Genomic DNA, 18,968 nt, shown 5'->3' on the forward strand with positions numbered 1-18,968 from the left:
TACTTCTTTACTGGTGTAACTATGATCCTACACAGATGTTTTATAAATTTGCTGTCTCAACATTAAAAAATAAGTGCATCAAGTTTCTTTGTACATTCAAGTCACTTTCTAAGGCAAATTGTCTACTGTATGTACTCCCAGCTGCTTTGGTATTTTGCTTCGGTAAATCAAGAGTGGACATGGGCGTTTAAGCATGTGGACTGGTCAGTTCTGGCTGGAGTGAGTGGACTTTCAGTGGGAGCATGCCTTAGACCAACAATTCTGCATGTTGAAATAAAGGTTTTAGACTTCTGGATGGGGTGCAGACTACATGCATATTTGGCCTATGATTGTTATGGTATGTCAGTATGCAGAGTTCAAATTAAAGTGGAAAACTGCTGATCAGCATTTAGGTTGTACGTTCCTTCCTAGTCATGTTCTGTTTCATTTTATTTTTCAGCTACCTTAATTCTGTAAAAAGTATCCCCATTGCGATAGCTCAGATTGATATAAATTTAAAACTTCCTTTTCATGTGAGAGCATAAGCAGACTGCAGTAAGCGATACATCTATTGCCATGAGACTAATGCAGATCTAATTATTTATTACTTTCTCCTCCTACCCCTCTCTCTATCTCCTTGTGTTTCTTTAGAGGGCAAATGCCTCTACCTGGTAGAAGTCAGTTGGGGTTGCTAGTGCATGGTTTCCAAACGTTCAGCAGAGATGAAACTGGATCTGTATTTTTGCAGTAATTTGAACCCTACTATGGGAATACTGTTATTTCCCTTAGCAATCAGCAAAGTCTGAAAAATATTAGTGACTTGCATCACTGTGACACAGTATAGCATTTGGCAGGTATATAGTTCAGCAGTTGAAATAGATGGGTTGATTTTTTAGAAAAGGTGTTTTCAAACTGAAGAATTTCTGGAAACAAAGTTTAATCTTGCGGTGCATGGTCTCATTCTTACAGTTCAATCTTGCATGCAGGAAAAGATTCGTCTTGCATAACAACAGTGCTGCTGCTTGCCAAAACCATGATGTTGAGGTCCTGCTGTTTCTCATGGGTCTCTTGGTACCATTCCCTCATCACTTCTGAGTCATGGGTTGGGATTAAGGTAACCTGCAATACAAAACAGGAGAAGTCCTGAGGAATGGACAACAGAAACATTTGTAAGAAGCCCTGGCCAAGAATTACGTTTTTCTTTTGGAAAGAGTGGGTCTTCATGCAATAAATACTTGAATAAATGGATGGGTAAAAGGAAATAAATAAATAAATAGATAGATAAATAAATAAATAAATGAATAAATAAATAAATAAATATTATACCAAAATATTTTGTTCATTTATTGATCATGATGCAAAGGTGTATGATGTTTCCAAGTGTACATGATTACTATATAAACTGTGAAACATTTGCTTTTCTTTTCTACTTACAAATTGCAATGCTTCCAAACTTGGATCATATATGCTATAGTAACAAGATGAAGCAGCCAAATGGCCCTGTAAACCAGCTCCCAATTGTTTTATTCACCAGAACAGGTCAGCAGGGTTAGAAATGGGGAAGCAACGGAGTGCAATGCAGCTCTATACTTCACTCAGGTGTCTGCTCACATCATCTGTGAAATGAGATGTCCAGCCTGGGGACCCCAGCCCCAGTAGCTGCCGTCCACTCCAGAGGCGCTCTGGCTTCCTGCTGTTGCATCCCAGAGAAGGTTAAATTTCCAAGGAGTGATAACAATGAAGAGCATACCTGCATGTTACTCTCCCACTGTGCTTTGCCCTCTAGCAGGGAGTCCAGAACAGCCCTGCTTGGCTCCTCAGCTGCAGAATCATTCCCGCTCACCACATAGTAGGATGACCGCACCCTCTTGAAAAACTCAACATCGACGTTCTTGCTATTGCTGTGGTTGGGAATGTACACCAGATCCAAATACACTGGAGGTCCTGGAGGCACTGCTGTAGATTTTGCCACCTTAGTATTCCCAGGTCCTTTGGAAATCAAGCAACAAAAGAATACATCACAGGCTGGTTAAAAACATGCATTTATTAATTGCTGTTATAACCACTGAGGTGAGATATGTCCAATTACGGTATTACCCTCCTACATCTAATGACACATTCCAGCTTTGTTGTATCCCAACTACAGTTGTAATGGGAGGAAAAATCTGAATAACTCTAACTATATAATACAATAAAAACTCACTACCACATAACCAAAAATTGACTGAACTCTTCTCACTAATATAATACTATTATCCCAAAATTACTACACAGGGCTGTGATTATTGAATTACCATTCAATAAATAGTGGTATTAATTTCCAGGTTAAGAAGTACAGCTTTTTGAAAGTCTCAGGTATGAACAATTATAAAACTTCGGGTCACACAGAGAGCCATGCAGATTTGAAGCAGTCCTGAGATTTGCGGTATCAGCACATAGCAAGACATGGTAGCTGTTGATATGCTCAGACTGCCTTACAGGTGCATCAGGAAGCTACTATGTGTGAGCAGAAAGAGAGTCAAAGAGGAACTTGGGAGTACAAAGAAACTTGTAAAGCCGTTACTTCAGTGAGCAGGGAAGAAGTGTTTGCTTGCCTGATGGATCCTTGTTTGCATACACAAATTAGCCACTTACCACAAAAGTAGGAGGAAGCATGTTTTTGCTGTTGTACATAGTATAGTAATTGTTCTAAGAAGAGCTTCAGTCAAAAGGAAGTTCAAATTTTAAACACATTAAAAATGCTACTCAAAAAAAGGGGCTTCTGCTATGTGCTGGATCATGGTGTGAACTGAAAAGCAGGACTCAACCAGTAATTTTATCTGCATGATCACCATTTATGTTCTGTTAGCCTTCTCATGTTGTTACAGAGGATAAAGCTTGGTAAACAATTATCTGAGCAATACGCTCTATTTAGGGTCACATAGTGTAAGGCCAGCAAAGCCCATTACAGTTGTCTAGCCTGTCCTGCCGTTCGTCACAGGGCAAAATGTCAAATAAACACCATAATACGATAAGTTTTTCTGAATTAGAGCGGTTTTACTGTTGGTTATGTTATAAAATCTTCTATCACCTTTATTACGACAAATCTGTGCTATATAATTCTGAATTGTGGATACCAACACTGGTTAAAATATTAGATGTTATATTTTACACCTAAATGACATTATCAAATAGCCTTGTCTTCTGCTTTAGCATTTACCTGGGAAATATGCTTTAAGGAAGAAGAATCTCATACAGAGCTAAAGTGCTGGAGAAAGGTTCAGCATGCAGAACTATACTGCTGCTTTGAAACACATCTAACAGAGACATGCAAACAATGGTGTAAGAAAGAAACAGTATAACACTTAAGATGAGGAAGCTAAAGACAGTTGTTGAAGGCTGGTTGGTCTGTACTGAATGCTAGACCTGCTCCTTGTAAAAATGCTTTCAACATGACAGCAGTCCTGACAGCTGCAAAATCAAAATATCCCCCAAACACAGTCTAACAAGATCTGCCGGAAACAAAAGATTAGCACAATGCCTCCTTCAGTAATCTAATTCATATTTTATTACTACTTAGAACACACAACAGTCATTCAAAATTACATTAACTTTCTGTATGCTTAGTCATCAGTGATGGAATAAGACTTTAACTGGATTATGCATAGTTCACTGAAAGTGCTCTTACTACTGTTATAATTTTTTTAATGCTCCTTTTAAAATTAATCCAGTAAAGTAATAAGAGCTTCCAATGGCCAATAGTACCTTTGCCTCCCACAATATTAGATTTCATTAATTTATGGTAAGAGAATTGTGCCTACCTGTTTTTTACAATGAATAAAGTGGTTCACTTTGCTGTTGATTTCACTTCACCTACTACAGTGGTGCTTTTAATGCTATTAGCTGGTTAACAGTTAAGACAGCTAGTATTAAATTCTTTCTATTTTATGTACTCTCTAAGCAAACTGACACTTTAAATTTCTCAGATTACAAAAGTTGAATTAATTAATTTAATGCATTTAAATGTAGCCTTTACACACTGGCTTTATATTTTAAACCTGGACTTTCTTCAGGGATTTGCTACAACAAGATTCTCAGCTGATATAAAGGCAAACTAACTTCACTGAAACAACTAAGAAAATCTTAGCACTAGGGAACTGCTATCTCTCCTTACCTGTGGTTGCAGTCTTTGCTGACTTGGATGTTGTTGTATTTGCTGCATTCTTCGTGTCTTTGTCTTTCTCTTCCATTCGAGACTTTACTTCTGGATTAGACATATTTTTGGTTGCCTTCTCCACAGACTCCTTCTTTTTTGGAGAAGCTGTTTTGGAAATTTTGTCTAAAGATTCTTTTATAGCTGGCTTTGGTGAAGCCACTTGTTTTGATTTACCATCACTTTTTTTAACAGGAGAAGACGACTTGGTCTTAGTACCTTGCTTTTTTGTTTTTGTCTTTTCTTTGAGGTCCTTCTTCAAAGGTTTACCTAAATTCTGATCAACAGGCAGAGCCTCTGGGTCAACCATGGAAACATCAGGGTGCCTAGGGGAAGGGCTGCGATCCTGCATTGGCACAGGTGGTGGGTCAATGTGTTTGTATGTAATTGTCTTGTCCGTTGGAATGGTTTCTGACTCATCTTCCGAGTCAATGTTAGCATCTGCAGTGATGGAAGGACATTCCTCAGTCTCTGGGGGAACATCTGAATCAGTTTGAGATGGGGCAGACTCGCTCACAGATGTGGGAGGGGTTTCATCACACTGCCGCCCTTGCTGCTTTCCCCCAGAAGGTGGTTGAGATCCCCCAAATTGAGTTAATGGCTTCTCTTGATCTTGAGACTGTTCTTCACTTGCAAACCACTCAAGGGGGTTTGGGTTGATAAATGAGGGTGACAGTTCTGTTTTGGGATGTTTATATTCACAAGAGGACACAAGGCATAAGTCAACATCTTGACGGGATTCTGCTAATGTTTTTCCTGGAGTGAAATGTGCACTTCCGTCATAGGAATAGCTGGTAGCTTCGAGTGATTTGATGGCTCTCCCAGTTGTCTCAAATGAGTAATCTGTGGCTTCAGGTGAACTGGAGGGTTTTCCAGTTGTCTCATAGGAGTAAACCATGGACTCTGGTGACCTTGTGGTTCTCCCAGTTGTCTCATAGCAGTAGCTAATGGTTTCTGGTGACTTAGTGGTTTTCCTTGTCTCACAGGAGTAATCCATATCAGGTGACCTCACAGCTTTCCCAATGGTCTCATAGCAATAATCTGTGGCCTCTGGTGATTGGTGGTTTTCCCAGTTGTCTCATAGGAATAATCTGTGGCCTCAGGAGATTTGGTGGTTTTCCCTGTTGTCTCATAGGAATATTCTGTGTCCCCAGGTGACCTACTGGTTTTCCCTGTTGTCTCGTAGGAATAATCTGTGACCCCTGGTGACCTGGTGGTTTTCCCTGTCATCTCATAAGAATAATCTGTGGCCTCAGATGACCTCATATTTTTCGCAATTATCTCATAAGAATAATCCGTGGCCTCAGGTGACCTAGTAGCTTTCTCAGTTGTCTCATAGGAATAGTCTGTCGCTTGAGGTGATCTAGTAGATTTTCTAACTGCCTCATAGGAGTAGCTAATATCTTCTGGTGATCTAGTAGCTTTCTCTGTGGCCTCATAAGAATAACTAAGTTCTTCCGGTGACCTGCTGCAATTATCTGAATCTTCTTTTTCTGGGCTGAGTAAAGGTTCTGGACTGTGCTTTGTTAGGGGATCCTGGTAACCAAAACCTTTGCCAGAGGACACCTGCAATGACAACAAAGGTGTGTGACTAGCTGACACCGCTTCTGTGATTGCAGGAGGTGAATCTGGAAAACTAGGAGAGTACAGAGGAGAAGATTCCCTTGGAGTTAATGGAGATAGGTCAGACTTTGGTGACAGCTTTTCTCCTAGGCTCTGCACCTTTTCTGAGGTAAAAGAAGAATGTAGTGACATATCTCTGGGTGGAACAGCACCTGAAAAGGTTTCTTCTGGCAGTGGTGAAGTTACCTGGGAAGGTGTATGAGCTGATGAAGTTGAGGATGACGCTTCAATTTGAGAAACTGAGATAATTTCTGAAATATCTTTCTCCTGAGAGTAAGATGACTGCTCCACAGGGGAAATCTTCTGTGCAAAAGTAGGCTCCTGTATATCTGAAGGGCTAAAATCTACTTCGGTTGGTCCATTTTCAGATATATGGTGTATACTGGTGCCTACAGTGGGAGATTGCCTACTAAAGTCCATTGCTAAAGACTGCTCGGGAGACTCCTGACCAAATTCTACTGACATAGTTGACTGCTCAGGTGATCTGTGATCATGCACTGGTGTTCTTGATTTTGCAGTTTTAGGTGAGAAATCTGGTGGAGATATTGACATGGGTCTTGGGCACTCTTCCTTAGATGGAGACATTTCTGTTTCCTGAAAAGTTGTTGGTGTTTGTACAACTGACACTGAAAGGGAATCATCAACTTCGGTAGAGTGGGGAGATCCAACCTCAGCATGCAAAGAAGGAGATACATCATCAGTAGTTGGTTCTGGAAATGAACTAGTAGCAACAGATGCTGTAGAGACAGAAGCTACTCCTTCTATATGGGAATAGGTGTCTTCTGCTACAACCTCATCAACAGGAGTTGCAGACTTGTCAGAAACAGTGCCTTCAGAAATTGACATTTTGGTATCTTCTTTTAAGGAACCAAACTGACTGATATCTATTTGAGTAGGTGAGAGATCACCTGCTAACTTCCGCTCATCCAAGATCAGTGAAGACTGGGAGCTGCTGGGTTCTGTATCCTCCATTTTCCTTTCTAGGCTGAAGCCTTCCTTAATTACCATAAACTCCATGCTTTTTTCATCTTGCTTTTCTTGGAAAAGGCCCACAGAGCTGGCTTCAGAAGCTGGGCTCATATGAACAGGTGATTTTTCTTTTTCAGGTTTCCCCTCAGAAGGACTTTGGTAATCTCTTGTGGGAGACTTTAAATCAGCACTCAGAAATGTATCATAAGTGGTCTCTGAACCTATCAGTGGTGGACTCCGTAGAGGTGACAGAACCTTTTCAATTGGAGATTCTGAATCTGGCACAGGCTCATCCATAGGGCTTATTCTGGGTTTTGCAGTCTCATCTTTGACTTCACTGAATTCAAAGCTAACAGGAGCTTCTGTTGACTTTTCACTAGTTTCAGAGGGAAGCTGACTGGACTTTTCATCAGTGGGAGACTGATAGTAAGGTGTGTGGCCAGCACTACCAGCAGCAGACTGTGAGGGAGATGCTACTTCTAATGTTTTATCTTCAGGGCTTGCACAGTGCTCTTCAGCAACATCTTGATGTACATCAGGCAATGTAGCAATGGGGACAGGCTCAGATGAGACCTTGATCTCATTGGGAGTGAGTGAAAAGTTCACACTACGTTCACTCAGTGGTGTTTTGGCAACAGGTGATGGAGGGGACAAACTGTCAGCCGGACTCTTGGCTGGACTAAGTTTTCCACCAACATCTTCTTGATAGGGTTCTTTGATTTCTAATTTGGCAGCGCCTTGGATTTCACTTTCTTTGTGCCGGTATACGTCTTGGAACGCAGATTTGCAGAATTTGTCTTCCTCTAATGAAGAAGGTGGTGAGATGGTGGAAGCTGAGGCATTATAGTCTTTACCTTCTGTAGCTTCTGTTTTAGATCCTTCAGATAATCCATTAAAAGCATCTGGAAGTGGAGAAAGTTTAGGTCTGCCAAACTCTTGAGAGTACAGCGATGTCTCATATTTGGTAATGTTCACATACTCCTGAGAGGGTGACTCACTTTCCTCATTGTTAGTTTCATCACTCATAACATCCCGCGGTGTTGACATTTCATCCATTGGAGTTGGTTCACTGGATATTTCAATGGTAGACTGTGTGTAACCTGAAGTAGCAGTGAATTCCTCGGGTTGATCTTCTCTATTTTCTTCATCAGAAACAGTAGCTTCACTTTCTGAACCACCAGGTAATGTCTCATCATGGATAGAAGAGGCTGGTTCAACTGCTGGAGATTGAGGCTCTGAGCGTTTTGTTGGTGTAATTACGAGTAGGCCATATTTATCTTCAACTTCACCAGCTTCTGCAGCTTTGTCTACCACAGCCATCACATAATCTTCCTCGGCTTCTATTTTTTCAGCTTCCTCCTCGTCTCTGATGTCTTCTGCTTTGTCTTCCTCATCTTCTTCAGTCTCTTCAGTTTCCGCCTTTTCTATTGCTTCTTCTCTGTCTTCCTCAGCCCGTTCATCTGATGCCTCATAATCTGCCTTTTCAAAATACTTTTCATCTTTAATGTTAGCATCTGATTCAGCCATTATTTCTTCTGAGCTCTCCTGAATTTTTCGTGGTTCGTCCATATATGGTTTTGTGGTGTCCTGTGGTGTCTTTCTTCTTCATCTTCACCTCGTTCTTCAGCTTCTTCTGTCTCTGCTTTTTCTTCATAATCTCCTGCTTCAGATGATTCTTCCAAACCAGTTCCCTCATCTTCAAACTTTTCATTGTCATCAACCCTGTGCTTTTCCACAGGTTCCAATTCTTCAGGTGTCTGTTCACACTCACACTCAGCCTCTGTGGTGGTTATGCCTTCATCAGAGGACTCGGCAGGTCCTTCATTATCTAATTTTCTTTTTGTACTTCAAAGGCCTCTTTTTGTACTGTGCCAGTGAGTTTCAGTCCATCCTCTATAAGTCCAACTTGAGGTTTTGTTTCTTTCATTGTTTCTACTTCTTCAGCTTTTAATTCCTCAAAATCCTTTGTTAAATCCTCTGGTGAAGACATAAGGGATCTCTCTGCTTCAAGTTCCTTCCCACTGGCTGTTATTTCTTCAGCTGCTACAGCTGCTACAGTTGTGGCAGCGACTCCAACTGCTGCAAGGGCAGCTTGTGCTCCACTGACTTTGATCTCCTTCTTCACAGTCTTAACTTTTCCTTTTTCCTTTGGCTTTCCAGGAGGTACTGCTTCTTTTTTAGCAGTTTCCTCCTTCTTTTGTGGTTTAGGCTTTGCTGCTGGCTTTTTGGCTTCAGCTGAAGAAGGAGCTGCCTTCTTTGTTTCTTTAGGAACCTTTTTGATGTCCTTTTTGGCTTCTTTTCTTCCTTCTTAATTTCCTTTTTCTCTTTTTTGGCTTCTTTTTTAGCTTCCTTCGGTGGAGCTTCCTTCTTTACTTCTTTCTTAGTGTCCTTCTTCTCTTCCTTTTTCATCTCTTTTTTAACTTCCTTCTTGATCTCCTCTTTTTTGGGTTTTTCCTCTTTTTTGATGGGTGTTTTTTCCTCTTTTTTAGAAACCTCTTTCTTTGGTTTTTTTTTTCCTCTTTCTTTTCTTCAGGTTTTGCTTTGACTTCCTTTTTCACTGGCTTCTCCTTTGACACTTTTGGTTTTACATCTGTAGTTTGTTTTTCAGGAGTTTCAGATTTTATTAATTGTTCTTCTTTACTTGTTAGGTCTTTTTCTGCCACTGTAGGTTTCGTCTCCAGTTTTGCTGGTTTCTCTTTTTTAACTGGAACTTTTTCTTTGCTTTCCAACTTCTGAGGTTTTTCCAGTGCCAGACTAGGCTTTGCAGGCTCCGGTGTTTCCTCTTTAGATTCTTTTCTGAGAGGCTTGCTTGGTGGTGTCTTTGCAGCAGGCTTCAGACTCTCCTTGCTGTCTGTTCGTTGTTTCAACTTTGTTTGTTTCACAGCTGGACTAGCAATGTTCCCAGTTAGGTCTTTTTGTGTAACCATTGGTTGTTTAAGGAAGTCTAAGTGTTTGAGTTTTTCTAGTCCTTCTAGAATATTGTATTGGGTGCTGTTTCCAGGAAACAGAACTCGGATTATTTTTCTGCAGGATTAGCTGGATGCCAGACAATCAAGGATGAGACAGAGGTGAAGTAGGATAATGGAATGTCTAGTTCTTGGCCATTTGGTAGCAGGAATTCAGCTTTATTTTGTTAGTACCACTCCACTGCTGCATAAAATATTGCATCTCTTTGCTATTTTTGACAGGATTAAGCACATACATCTCAAGTTTGCCAACTCCCATTTTCTGAAATAAAATGATGGGGTCAATCGTATTTCCCATATTTCTGAAAAGTGGTTCTGGTCTCATAGACAACTTATTTAAATACTGGAGAGTAAAACAAGCTTCTTCTACACTCCTTTTTACTCTAAAGTTAGGATCTAGGTTCTTCAGGTTCTCAGGTACATTAAGGAATACAACTCCTAAATCAGGTGAGATTAGATTTTTCATCCAGTCGCTGTTGGTAGTAGACCCTTGGGATTGTTCTTCTTCTAGTTCAGCTATTTTTCGCTGAAGCATGCTGTTGATTCCTGGCAGGTTGTCATCTCCGATGTGAGTAAGCAGAATGGAATCTACCCTGTCCAAGTGCCGGATAAGTTTCCAAAAGCAAGATTTTCTTTCAGATCCTCCATTGATAAGCATATTGAATCCATTCACTGCAAACAATGCAGAGTCCCCTCTTCCCCCCGGGAAAATATAACAGCAGGGCTTTGAGAGTTTCAAGAAGCCTCCTGAGGTTGGAGGTTCCAAAATGTCAAAAGGTGATGGCACTTCTACTGACTCTGACAGATATTCTGTGAATTCGGAGAGTCCTTCCATTTCAGGCAATATGGAAGCTGAGTTGAGTTTAATGTTAATAAAGTCTTGAAGGTTGTGTCTGTCGAGGTTGGAATTTTTCCAGTCCCCTTCCTCGGGGCAGAAAAGAGTTAGGCTGGCTTTGTTGGCTGGGTGTGTGGTGCTCAATAATTCACCAATCTAGGTTTGTAAAACAAAAACACAAGAAGATGCATGTAAATTCATTTTTTAATGACAACTAATGTCAGAATATAGTATTTCCTGATCAGATAGAAAAAAAATGTTTTCATTTGCTTCTGCAGTGGTGAGTACCCATCCTAGAAGCTAAAGGAACCTGTTACCACAATTAGTTTACTACTGTATTTTTTTTTAAGTACAAAGAAAGACCTTATTCCTGGTCCTTATTGCCCAAAGTATGACAGTACCCCAAGATTCCCCCTTTCCTCCTCCACCCTTTATAGGAGGATGGTACAAGCTTTTATATTGATAGGGTATGAAGACTATGAGGCTAACACTGCCAGAGCTGCCACTATCTCTGTCATTGATTCATGAGTCTCCCTGGTGCCCCAGTACATCCAGAAGAGCCAGCCAAATATCTAAGGGCAAAGCATATTCTCTTAACAGGAAGAGAGTAACTGCAACCCAGATGAGGCCAGCATCCTCCCTGGTACAGCTGCCTTCCTCAGCCCTTCTCTCACGGGATGTGTTCTACCACATCACTGTTACTGAAGTTCTTTCTGTCGGCTGGCTCCTGAAGAGCCAGCATGCCTCCCAGATTAGTGTGACAGACTGCAAGAGAGTTCTCCAGAACACTAAGAAATGTGTTATTGCTTCAGAAATGCAAGAAAGAGCCAGAAAGAATTAGGGTTAAAAATGCTCTTGTCATTATTTTCATTTTGAACTCATGGACCACAAAAGTTGAAATCTAGAATAACTCCATTAATTTTGACAGTATTTGGTACCATCAGTACCAAGACCAGCTGCTAAAACAAAGGCACAGAAAACAAGAAGTTCTATGCCATAATATGAAGAGCTGTTGTTCTGTTCCAGTCAGAATAAAAATACCAATATTTGATGGTCTCCGATTAGTAGACAAACAAACATGAGAAATTATGACATATTTCATACCTTCTCCCTGTTCCACAGATACTTTAATTTGGCTTTTATTTTTTTTACTGACAATTAGGTTAAATGTAGCCCATTTCTGTTCTATTTGCTCTTAACAAAGAGACCACCAAATCACGTAAATTTCTTTAAAGAAGTAATTCAGACATAAAATGTCAGTGAAAAATATGCCAGCACATCATCATGCAAAATACCACAACCTTATTTGCACAGACTCAGTGTTCAGTTTAAGCTGTAAGAACAGTTTTCATTAAGATGACATAGATTACGTTACAGCTGAATAATTTGAAAGTCTTGGACCACAAGCTGAATCAGCAGAAGAAGTGAAATATAAAAAATTAATGATGTTTGATTGCATTAGATCTCTTTGGGCCTCTGTGTGTATATGACTCACTTCCTTTCTTTGTGTTACATCATTTATTTCCAGAATTTATAAAAAAAATCCTCAACAAAGACGCAATGACTATTATCCAAAGAAAAATACCTAAATAAAGCAGAAAATGAATATGTTCTATATTCCTTTGTCAGCCTGACTGAGTATCCAAACCATTTGACTGGAGTATAAATAAATCTCACCCATAAATCAGACAAGGCTTTGTCTGAAAAGGAGCAAAGGAAAAAAAAAAAAGCAAAACAAAATAAAAAGGAGAAAAGGATGAAAAGGATGAAAGATAAGGAAAATAGGAGAAATATTCCTGCTGTTTATTGCAGAAGAAAAGAGGGACAACACAGACCACAGCTCTGAAATGAATTTAGGATCTTGAGTGTACTCCTTAAGCTGTGTCTCTGACCAGAGTTGAAAACACATTATTAGGCAGAGACAAAAATAGTAAAAGTTCACTTCCTCTGGATGAATAAATCAAAGTCTGTTGCACCCATAAGGAGATAACTTGAGTACAGACTATTTCTCATGTAGGGTGAATTTTCTGGCTAGATAAAACAAAACAAAACAAAAAACATATGGTAATACATTGGGATAATGAATATACCAGGCCATGGTTTGGGGTTATTCCGCTCAAGTTCATATAATACCATATTTGGATTTCTGCTTCATACACCAAAATTCTGAATTTCTTTGCTTCTAAAAGTTGGCACACATAATGCAGATGGTTTTAAGCCACTGGTAACCAAGGCCAATGAAAAGTTGGACAAAAATCAGACACAGATCATATCTGTTATGAATAACAAGTTCAAGAATGCATCAGAAAAGGGGTCAGTGGATTTGCATTTTAGCCGATGTCACCAATGATATCAATAATTCCACTGCTTATGTTATTTGATAACATAGAGATGTAACCGCTCCTTCTCTTCTCCGGGTTCAAAGTCACTCTGGGAGCAAAGAAATTTATCTGCGAACCTGATCATCTTTTCAAGCACTGAGAGACATCTGTTGAAGAATCCTCAAGTTTTAAAGGTGTCACAACTGGTGATAGCAAACAGCAAGTTGGCTGCTCAGAGAAAACACAAGACTGTTTCAAACCCTGGACCACAAAGGTAAAACCAAAGGTTTTCCTCTGCCAGCTGTTATTGCAGAGGCAGTGGGAATGGGACATCCTCAATCTTCTGGTACAAGAGAATTTGAAAACACCACTTTTAGGCATTGCCTGCAGGAAGTTCTGTACACTAGAGATGGATTTCTGAATTAGACTTCATAGGAGCATCCCCCAAAGGGTATTTACTTATTTATAAGCACATTCTTTGACCATAGTTCAGGTTTGGTTCAGTGACATAAGAATGGTCAGAGGCCAGAAACACCAACTCTACACGATACTCATCAAACCTTACATGCTTATAGACTCATAGAATTATTAAGGTTGGAAAAGACCATTAAGATCATTGAGTCCAACCATAAACCTAACACTGCCAAGTCCACCAGAGTCAGGACAGCACAGGAATTCTTTCTTCTGATCACCATTAATCACTTTTTTTCTGGCTCTTTTTTCTAACCTTTTTTTTCCAATCTGTAGACCACCTAAAAATTTCCCTCTAATGGGACCCTTTGAAAAATGTCACATACACAGACTGCAGTATGGCAAATGCAATCTTTCTTCACTTTTGTGAAATCTTGTAGAACCAGTGAGAGCCCAAGGCTTCAGAAACAATAAGCTGGAAGCCAACACTTCCAAAGAGCCATGCTGGCTGGCTGGTGAGCCTGCTGCCAGCCATGGAGATAAGCCAAGTGAGCCTTACTCATAGCCCACGGGAGTACACCCTGGACGCCCACCACTGCGGCAATCCCTCGGCAGCTTTAACCCATGTCCAACCACCACCCTCCGCTTTCCAGCCAACAATTTTGTTTTCTAGTGGTAATGGTAAGATTTGCATCTAGTTTTACATGTAGTTGTAAAGTAATTATGTGTCACTAATTAGCCAGAGATGCAAGGAGCATGGGTTTGCAATTTCACAGAAAAGTAACTCTGTGAACTGCCAGTGAGTTTTAGGCGTCACACGTGTTTCAGAGAGCAGGAATCCAGCTCTTTCCCCACCTCTACAACCATATGCTGAACAAAGAGGCTTTGAGAATAGGATCAAATAGATACAATAAGGTCACACTGGAGCTCATGCAAACTTCGCTTTTTCAGTGCTGAACTTTCAAATCTCTCTTCACTGACATACTCCTGATTACTTTTGGAATCTAAATTCCTAGGGATGCAGCCATATAGTTTATTTAAATATATACTTTACACAGCTGCCAAATTAACTGTGACAGCTTGTTTACTATGGGTTCCTGCCCTATGGGAGCTTTCAGACACAGTACATTAAGCAAGACAGCAAAATAACAAGTCATGAAACAAACGGCACTAAACCCTGGTATACTTCATACGTATCTTTTTGATGCATAAAATTTGCAAGATTTATAGATTTCATGGGCCAAATTTTAAACAGTACTACAAAGAAGCCGAGCAGGTTGGTGGTGCAAAAAACTACAGCTATTCCAAGAGGCAGCTTCTGTCTTATTTAATGTCACCTATTACTTAGATGCCACCAGGCAAGAACGTGGTGTCAAGTTCAATTTGATTGCTTTGTATGTGCACCTTAGATAAACAACCTGTATTTTAAACACAGCTGTATCTTTTTCCATTGTCAAAAGGTTCCTTGATTTTCTGTTTCTGGAAGTTACACTTTAATTCCCCAAATTAAAATTTCATTCATTTGTTAGGCAATTTACATCAAATCTAAAGTAAATTAAATGTTTTGAAAGATAGCTTATAATAAGAGTAAAGAGCATCAGCACCAGGCTGCCGATGCTAACTCTAACACCACAGAGGGCCATTTTTAGTCTCCTAGAAACCTCTGCCATCACACAACAATGTATGGAAGACACTTTTCTGAACACACCTCTTGATCCGTGAAGATCTCAATGAAGTTCTGGAAGGAGAAGGATCCTGACTGAAGAATGAGTTCTCCCGTGTTTTCAAAGCACTGCCCAGTTAGTACAAGGAGCTTGTGTCTTGCAGCATCTGTGATCATTAAGCGCACCTAGAGTGAAGGAGAGAAATACATCAATAACGAGAGCTACCATGTGTTTTTATATCCAGCTCAGAACATGCAGTTTATCTCTCCAATCTAAAACATATTTTGCAGCAGTCTCCCAGGACCATCAAAACATTAAAAAGGTATAGTGCTGTTTACAAAAGACAATGGAAAAGGTGCAAAAGGGAAAAAAGGAGAGACAAGAAGCAATTAGAGAGGAAGTCTGATGAATAAATCAAACTATTGACATGGAAAAAAGAGAAAGGAGCTGAACAGAATAAAATTAGAATGAAAAAAAAAATTTTCAATGAGCAAACATATTCCTTGTATAACTCAGTGAATTTTAATAACACTGTATCGGGACAGCCTTGGTAAACTGTGTCCCACATGCTAATGGGGGACAACTGCATGTGTCATACTCTGTTATTGGAAGGCTGTTCTTCTTTTCTCAGTGTACAGCAGTACTTGTCATTCAGTTGCAAAAATGTCACTGAAAAATAATGGCCACAATTCACACATAGAAGTGTCATATTTAGATTGTCATTCTGTTGTAACCTGAATCATCTAGAAAGTTAAGGGATGATTCTGCTTTGCCATAATCATAAACTTGAACTTCAAGCACTCGCATACAGTCACATACACCATTTAACATCTTGTGATGTCACTAACTATGGACGCTATAAGTTTTTATAGTATGTCAACCCAAGACCTTTTTCAACATACAGTAGTAGATTAAGTGGATGCCTGATGGCACAAATGAGCTTGCTACTGAGAAATAACCTTCTTCTGCATTTTGCAATAACTCTTCACTATTTTAAAGTAGATGCCTACCACTTTACTTGACCCTCACTACAGCTACTAATAATTTCTCTTTCCCCCCAGGGGGAGATTTATTTGCATGCTAAGAGAAATCCATATATTTAGTAGATTTCTGTACGATGAATTGAACTAAAATTTAAGAAAAAAACTAAAGTAAACAAAACTTGTGTAAAATTCTGTATTGTTGAGTGAATTTTTTGCAAATACTTCAAAAGTCTTGTCCAACACTGAAAAATCAACTCAGCCTATGGTAACGTATGAATTTCAAGTGCACTAATTCCTCAGTTTAAGGAGGAATTAAGTTAAATGAGAATAGGGATTCCAGAACAAGACTCTCCATGTATTAAACTAAATGAGCAGAGTCCATCTGGAACAACTCCACATGATATTGCATCCAAGCTCCATCTCCATGATGATAACATAATCACCTCAGCTCTCCTAGCAAGCTATTCTTTCAAATTTTTATATTGATTGTTAAGCGATCAGTTGTTTTAAATAAATAATTCTTGCTCAGGCCAGGCAGGCTGAGTCAGGAAGGCTCAGCCTGAATCTGCTGAACAACATGAATTTCCAATACAAGCAGAAAGAGGCACTGGAAACTATGTATCTGAAAGAAGATCCCAACTCTATCACATTCCCATTGTTATTAAATAAGTGACCTGATGCTAAACAGCAGAAAGTTCCTTTAATTAAACACAGGACTAATGCTGGTCTGTCACTAGTTGCACTAAATAATTATAAATCCAGCAATATCCTTGCTGGATCAAGTCTATCTATTTCTATTTCAGATAAAAATACAGATAAGTGCAGCTGGCTGTCTGATGTGTACTGCTCAAATCTTGTCTGTTTTAGCTGTATTAAAACCATGAGAGAACGGGCTTCCTCTTCCACATTTTCTCTTGTTGCTATCAGCAGTTCTGGGCAGTCTGCCAATTTATGTGTAAACCCACCAGGTTTTCCAACAGCAAAATTATTTCCTGACTTTTGAATCACTGATGTGTGACTGTCACATAATTCCCCTTCAACCTATTTTATTAATTGATGATGAAAGACATTCTGCAGAGCTAGCAAACTATGGCAAGAAAAAAGTAAATAAATGCTTGCAGATTACAGAGCATAAAGTATGATACACAAAGAAGACTTTCAAGAGACACATAAATTCTGTGTCTGGGTATAACCAAGGCTTTCCGAAGGACTACCAGAAATTCATCTCCTGACTTCAAGACCACATCATTTCAGAAAAAAATACTGCAATGTGGTGATTCTGTTCAGCTTTACCCTTGCTTGAAGTCCCAAACTTTTTGAAGGAAGCAAACAGCAAGAGGTAGCCTCAGTCAAAATGTAGGTAAAGATGGAGTGTGAGCAGAGACAGGAGCACCAGCAGATCAGCAGTTTCCCAGACCGACAGGACAGTTACAGGAGTGTTAGAGCAATGGAGTGGGGTCTTTTTAAGAAGGAAGTAACTGTTCGCGGGGACTTCAGAAAATTGTTTCTTTGGGAAAGGTACACTCTCTCCCTTTGGGCCTCTCTCTTCTGGGAGGTATTTCTGGCAGTTGACAGAACATGACAGGAGCTTTGGGCAGATCTGCACTCAGACTACCATCGGTATGGCTTTTACCAGACATATTAGCAGGAATTTCTTTTAATATAGTTTTCCTTTTTTTTCCTGAATGGATAGATTCAAATTCATCTTCTCTTGAAGTCAGAGCTCTATAGTGTATCACTGTCTCCCCAGATGTAACATGGAAATCTCTTGATATATGAAACTAAGTTTTCTACTTGCCATAATGTGCAGAGCATGTCTATTCCAACCTCTGATTTAAATCCCCTGCCTCTTTCTTATTGTCTTTTTCTGGCTTGTGTCCAGTCAGAGTCTTGCTTAGCCAGCCAAGATAAATCTCAGCCTGTAACTTCTGGCTGTGACCAGTTTGGCAAGATGAAAGAGAAGAAAAGATTGCCTCCCACAGTCTAGCGAGAGGACATTAACAGTAACCTAGCCAAACATCTTCCAGAGCCAAAGGAGTAAAGCCAGGGCTCAGAAGTCATTAATGGGCCTCAGACTGTGTTCTTCCATGTGGTCATCCTTCAACAGTGTGACGAGCAACAGTGACAGAAACAGCATTTCCCTACTTTTGGCAGTTCCTTTGGCTCTCCCCTCCTTAGACACACACACATACACTTTATAGCTTTTTATTCTGAATGCCTTAGTGTATTAAGAGCTGCTACCCAGCTGACCCCCTTGCTCCTTAACAAATGCCTGCAATGCCTTGTAAAAGATTTTGATGCATAGTTTTTCAGTGAATGAGCTGCCATTAAGTAAGGTGACTTATTTAAACTTTTATAACTTCAGAAAATTCATTTGTTTTGGAGTCCTTCCTCCTGCTTGTGCTTAATATCACTTAAGGTTGGTAACAAAATAGATTTTCCACTATGTATTACAAACAGAGCTTCTTAATTTCCCAACAAAAATGGTACTATGTTAGTGGTTCCAAGAACAGGCTAGCAATGCAATTATCCCTGTTTTTTCAACCTTCAATATCACTAGTTAAATCCGTCAATTTTCTTTTTGAGCTACACACTCAGTTCTTTGACTCTATTCTAGCAAGTTCATGAGGAATTGACAGTCTTTTTCTGGGGCACTCTCCAGAGTTCATTGATCACATCACATGCTTTGAGAAGGACTTTTAGATCAACCTAGGGTCACCATCACATACCTGGTAATTCTTCTCAAAGATCTAAATTTATTTCATGTCACCTTCAGGCATGTTTTTCATGTGTAAAATAGGCATCCAGAGCTACCAAACAATGAAGGAGCAGAAGAAAAGCAGATGCAGTTTCACCACAGCTGCCTCTACTTCATCAAGAAGGGAATTTGGTGCATTATGAAAAAAGGAATACTGGGATCAGAGGTCTATTTCTGTCCTATGCCTCTGATGTTTTGTCAGTCTGGGAAACCAGGGAGAAAATCAAGGGATGTCTGATGCTTTTCATTATATTTGCTCCTAACATG

At 39.8% G+C, this 18,968-nt stretch overlaps 1 protein-coding gene across 1 annotated transcript in view; it reads right to left on the minus strand.

Moving 5' to 3' along the window:
• Window positions 1–433: 433 nt before the first annotated feature.
• MAP1B (microtubule associated protein 1B) overlaps window positions 434–18,968 on the minus strand; it is a 67,992-nt gene continuing 49,457 nt past the window's right edge. The window contains 11 exon segments of the mRNA XM_033008694.2: window positions 434–1,098; window positions 1,730–1,968; window positions 4,133–5,230; window positions 5,233–8,364; window positions 8,367–8,600; window positions 8,603–9,055; window positions 9,058–9,273; window positions 9,276–9,782; window positions 9,785–9,892; window positions 9,895–10,720; window positions 15,005–15,145. Coding sequence (XP_032864585.2) covers window positions 943–1,098; window positions 1,730–1,968; window positions 4,133–5,230; window positions 5,233–8,364; window positions 8,367–8,600; window positions 8,603–9,055; window positions 9,058–9,273; window positions 9,276–9,782; window positions 9,785–9,892; window positions 9,895–10,720; window positions 15,005–15,145 — 7,110 coding nt within the window. The 3' untranslated portion in view covers window positions 434–942.

This window comes from Tyto alba, unplaced genomic scaffold (assembly GCF_018691265.1).
Source record: "Tyto alba isolate M040663 unplaced genomic scaffold, T.alba_DEE_v4.0 Super-Scaffold_42, whole genome shotgun sequence".
Taxonomy (NCBI): Eukaryota; Metazoa; Chordata; class Aves; order Strigiformes; family Tytonidae; genus Tyto; species Tyto alba.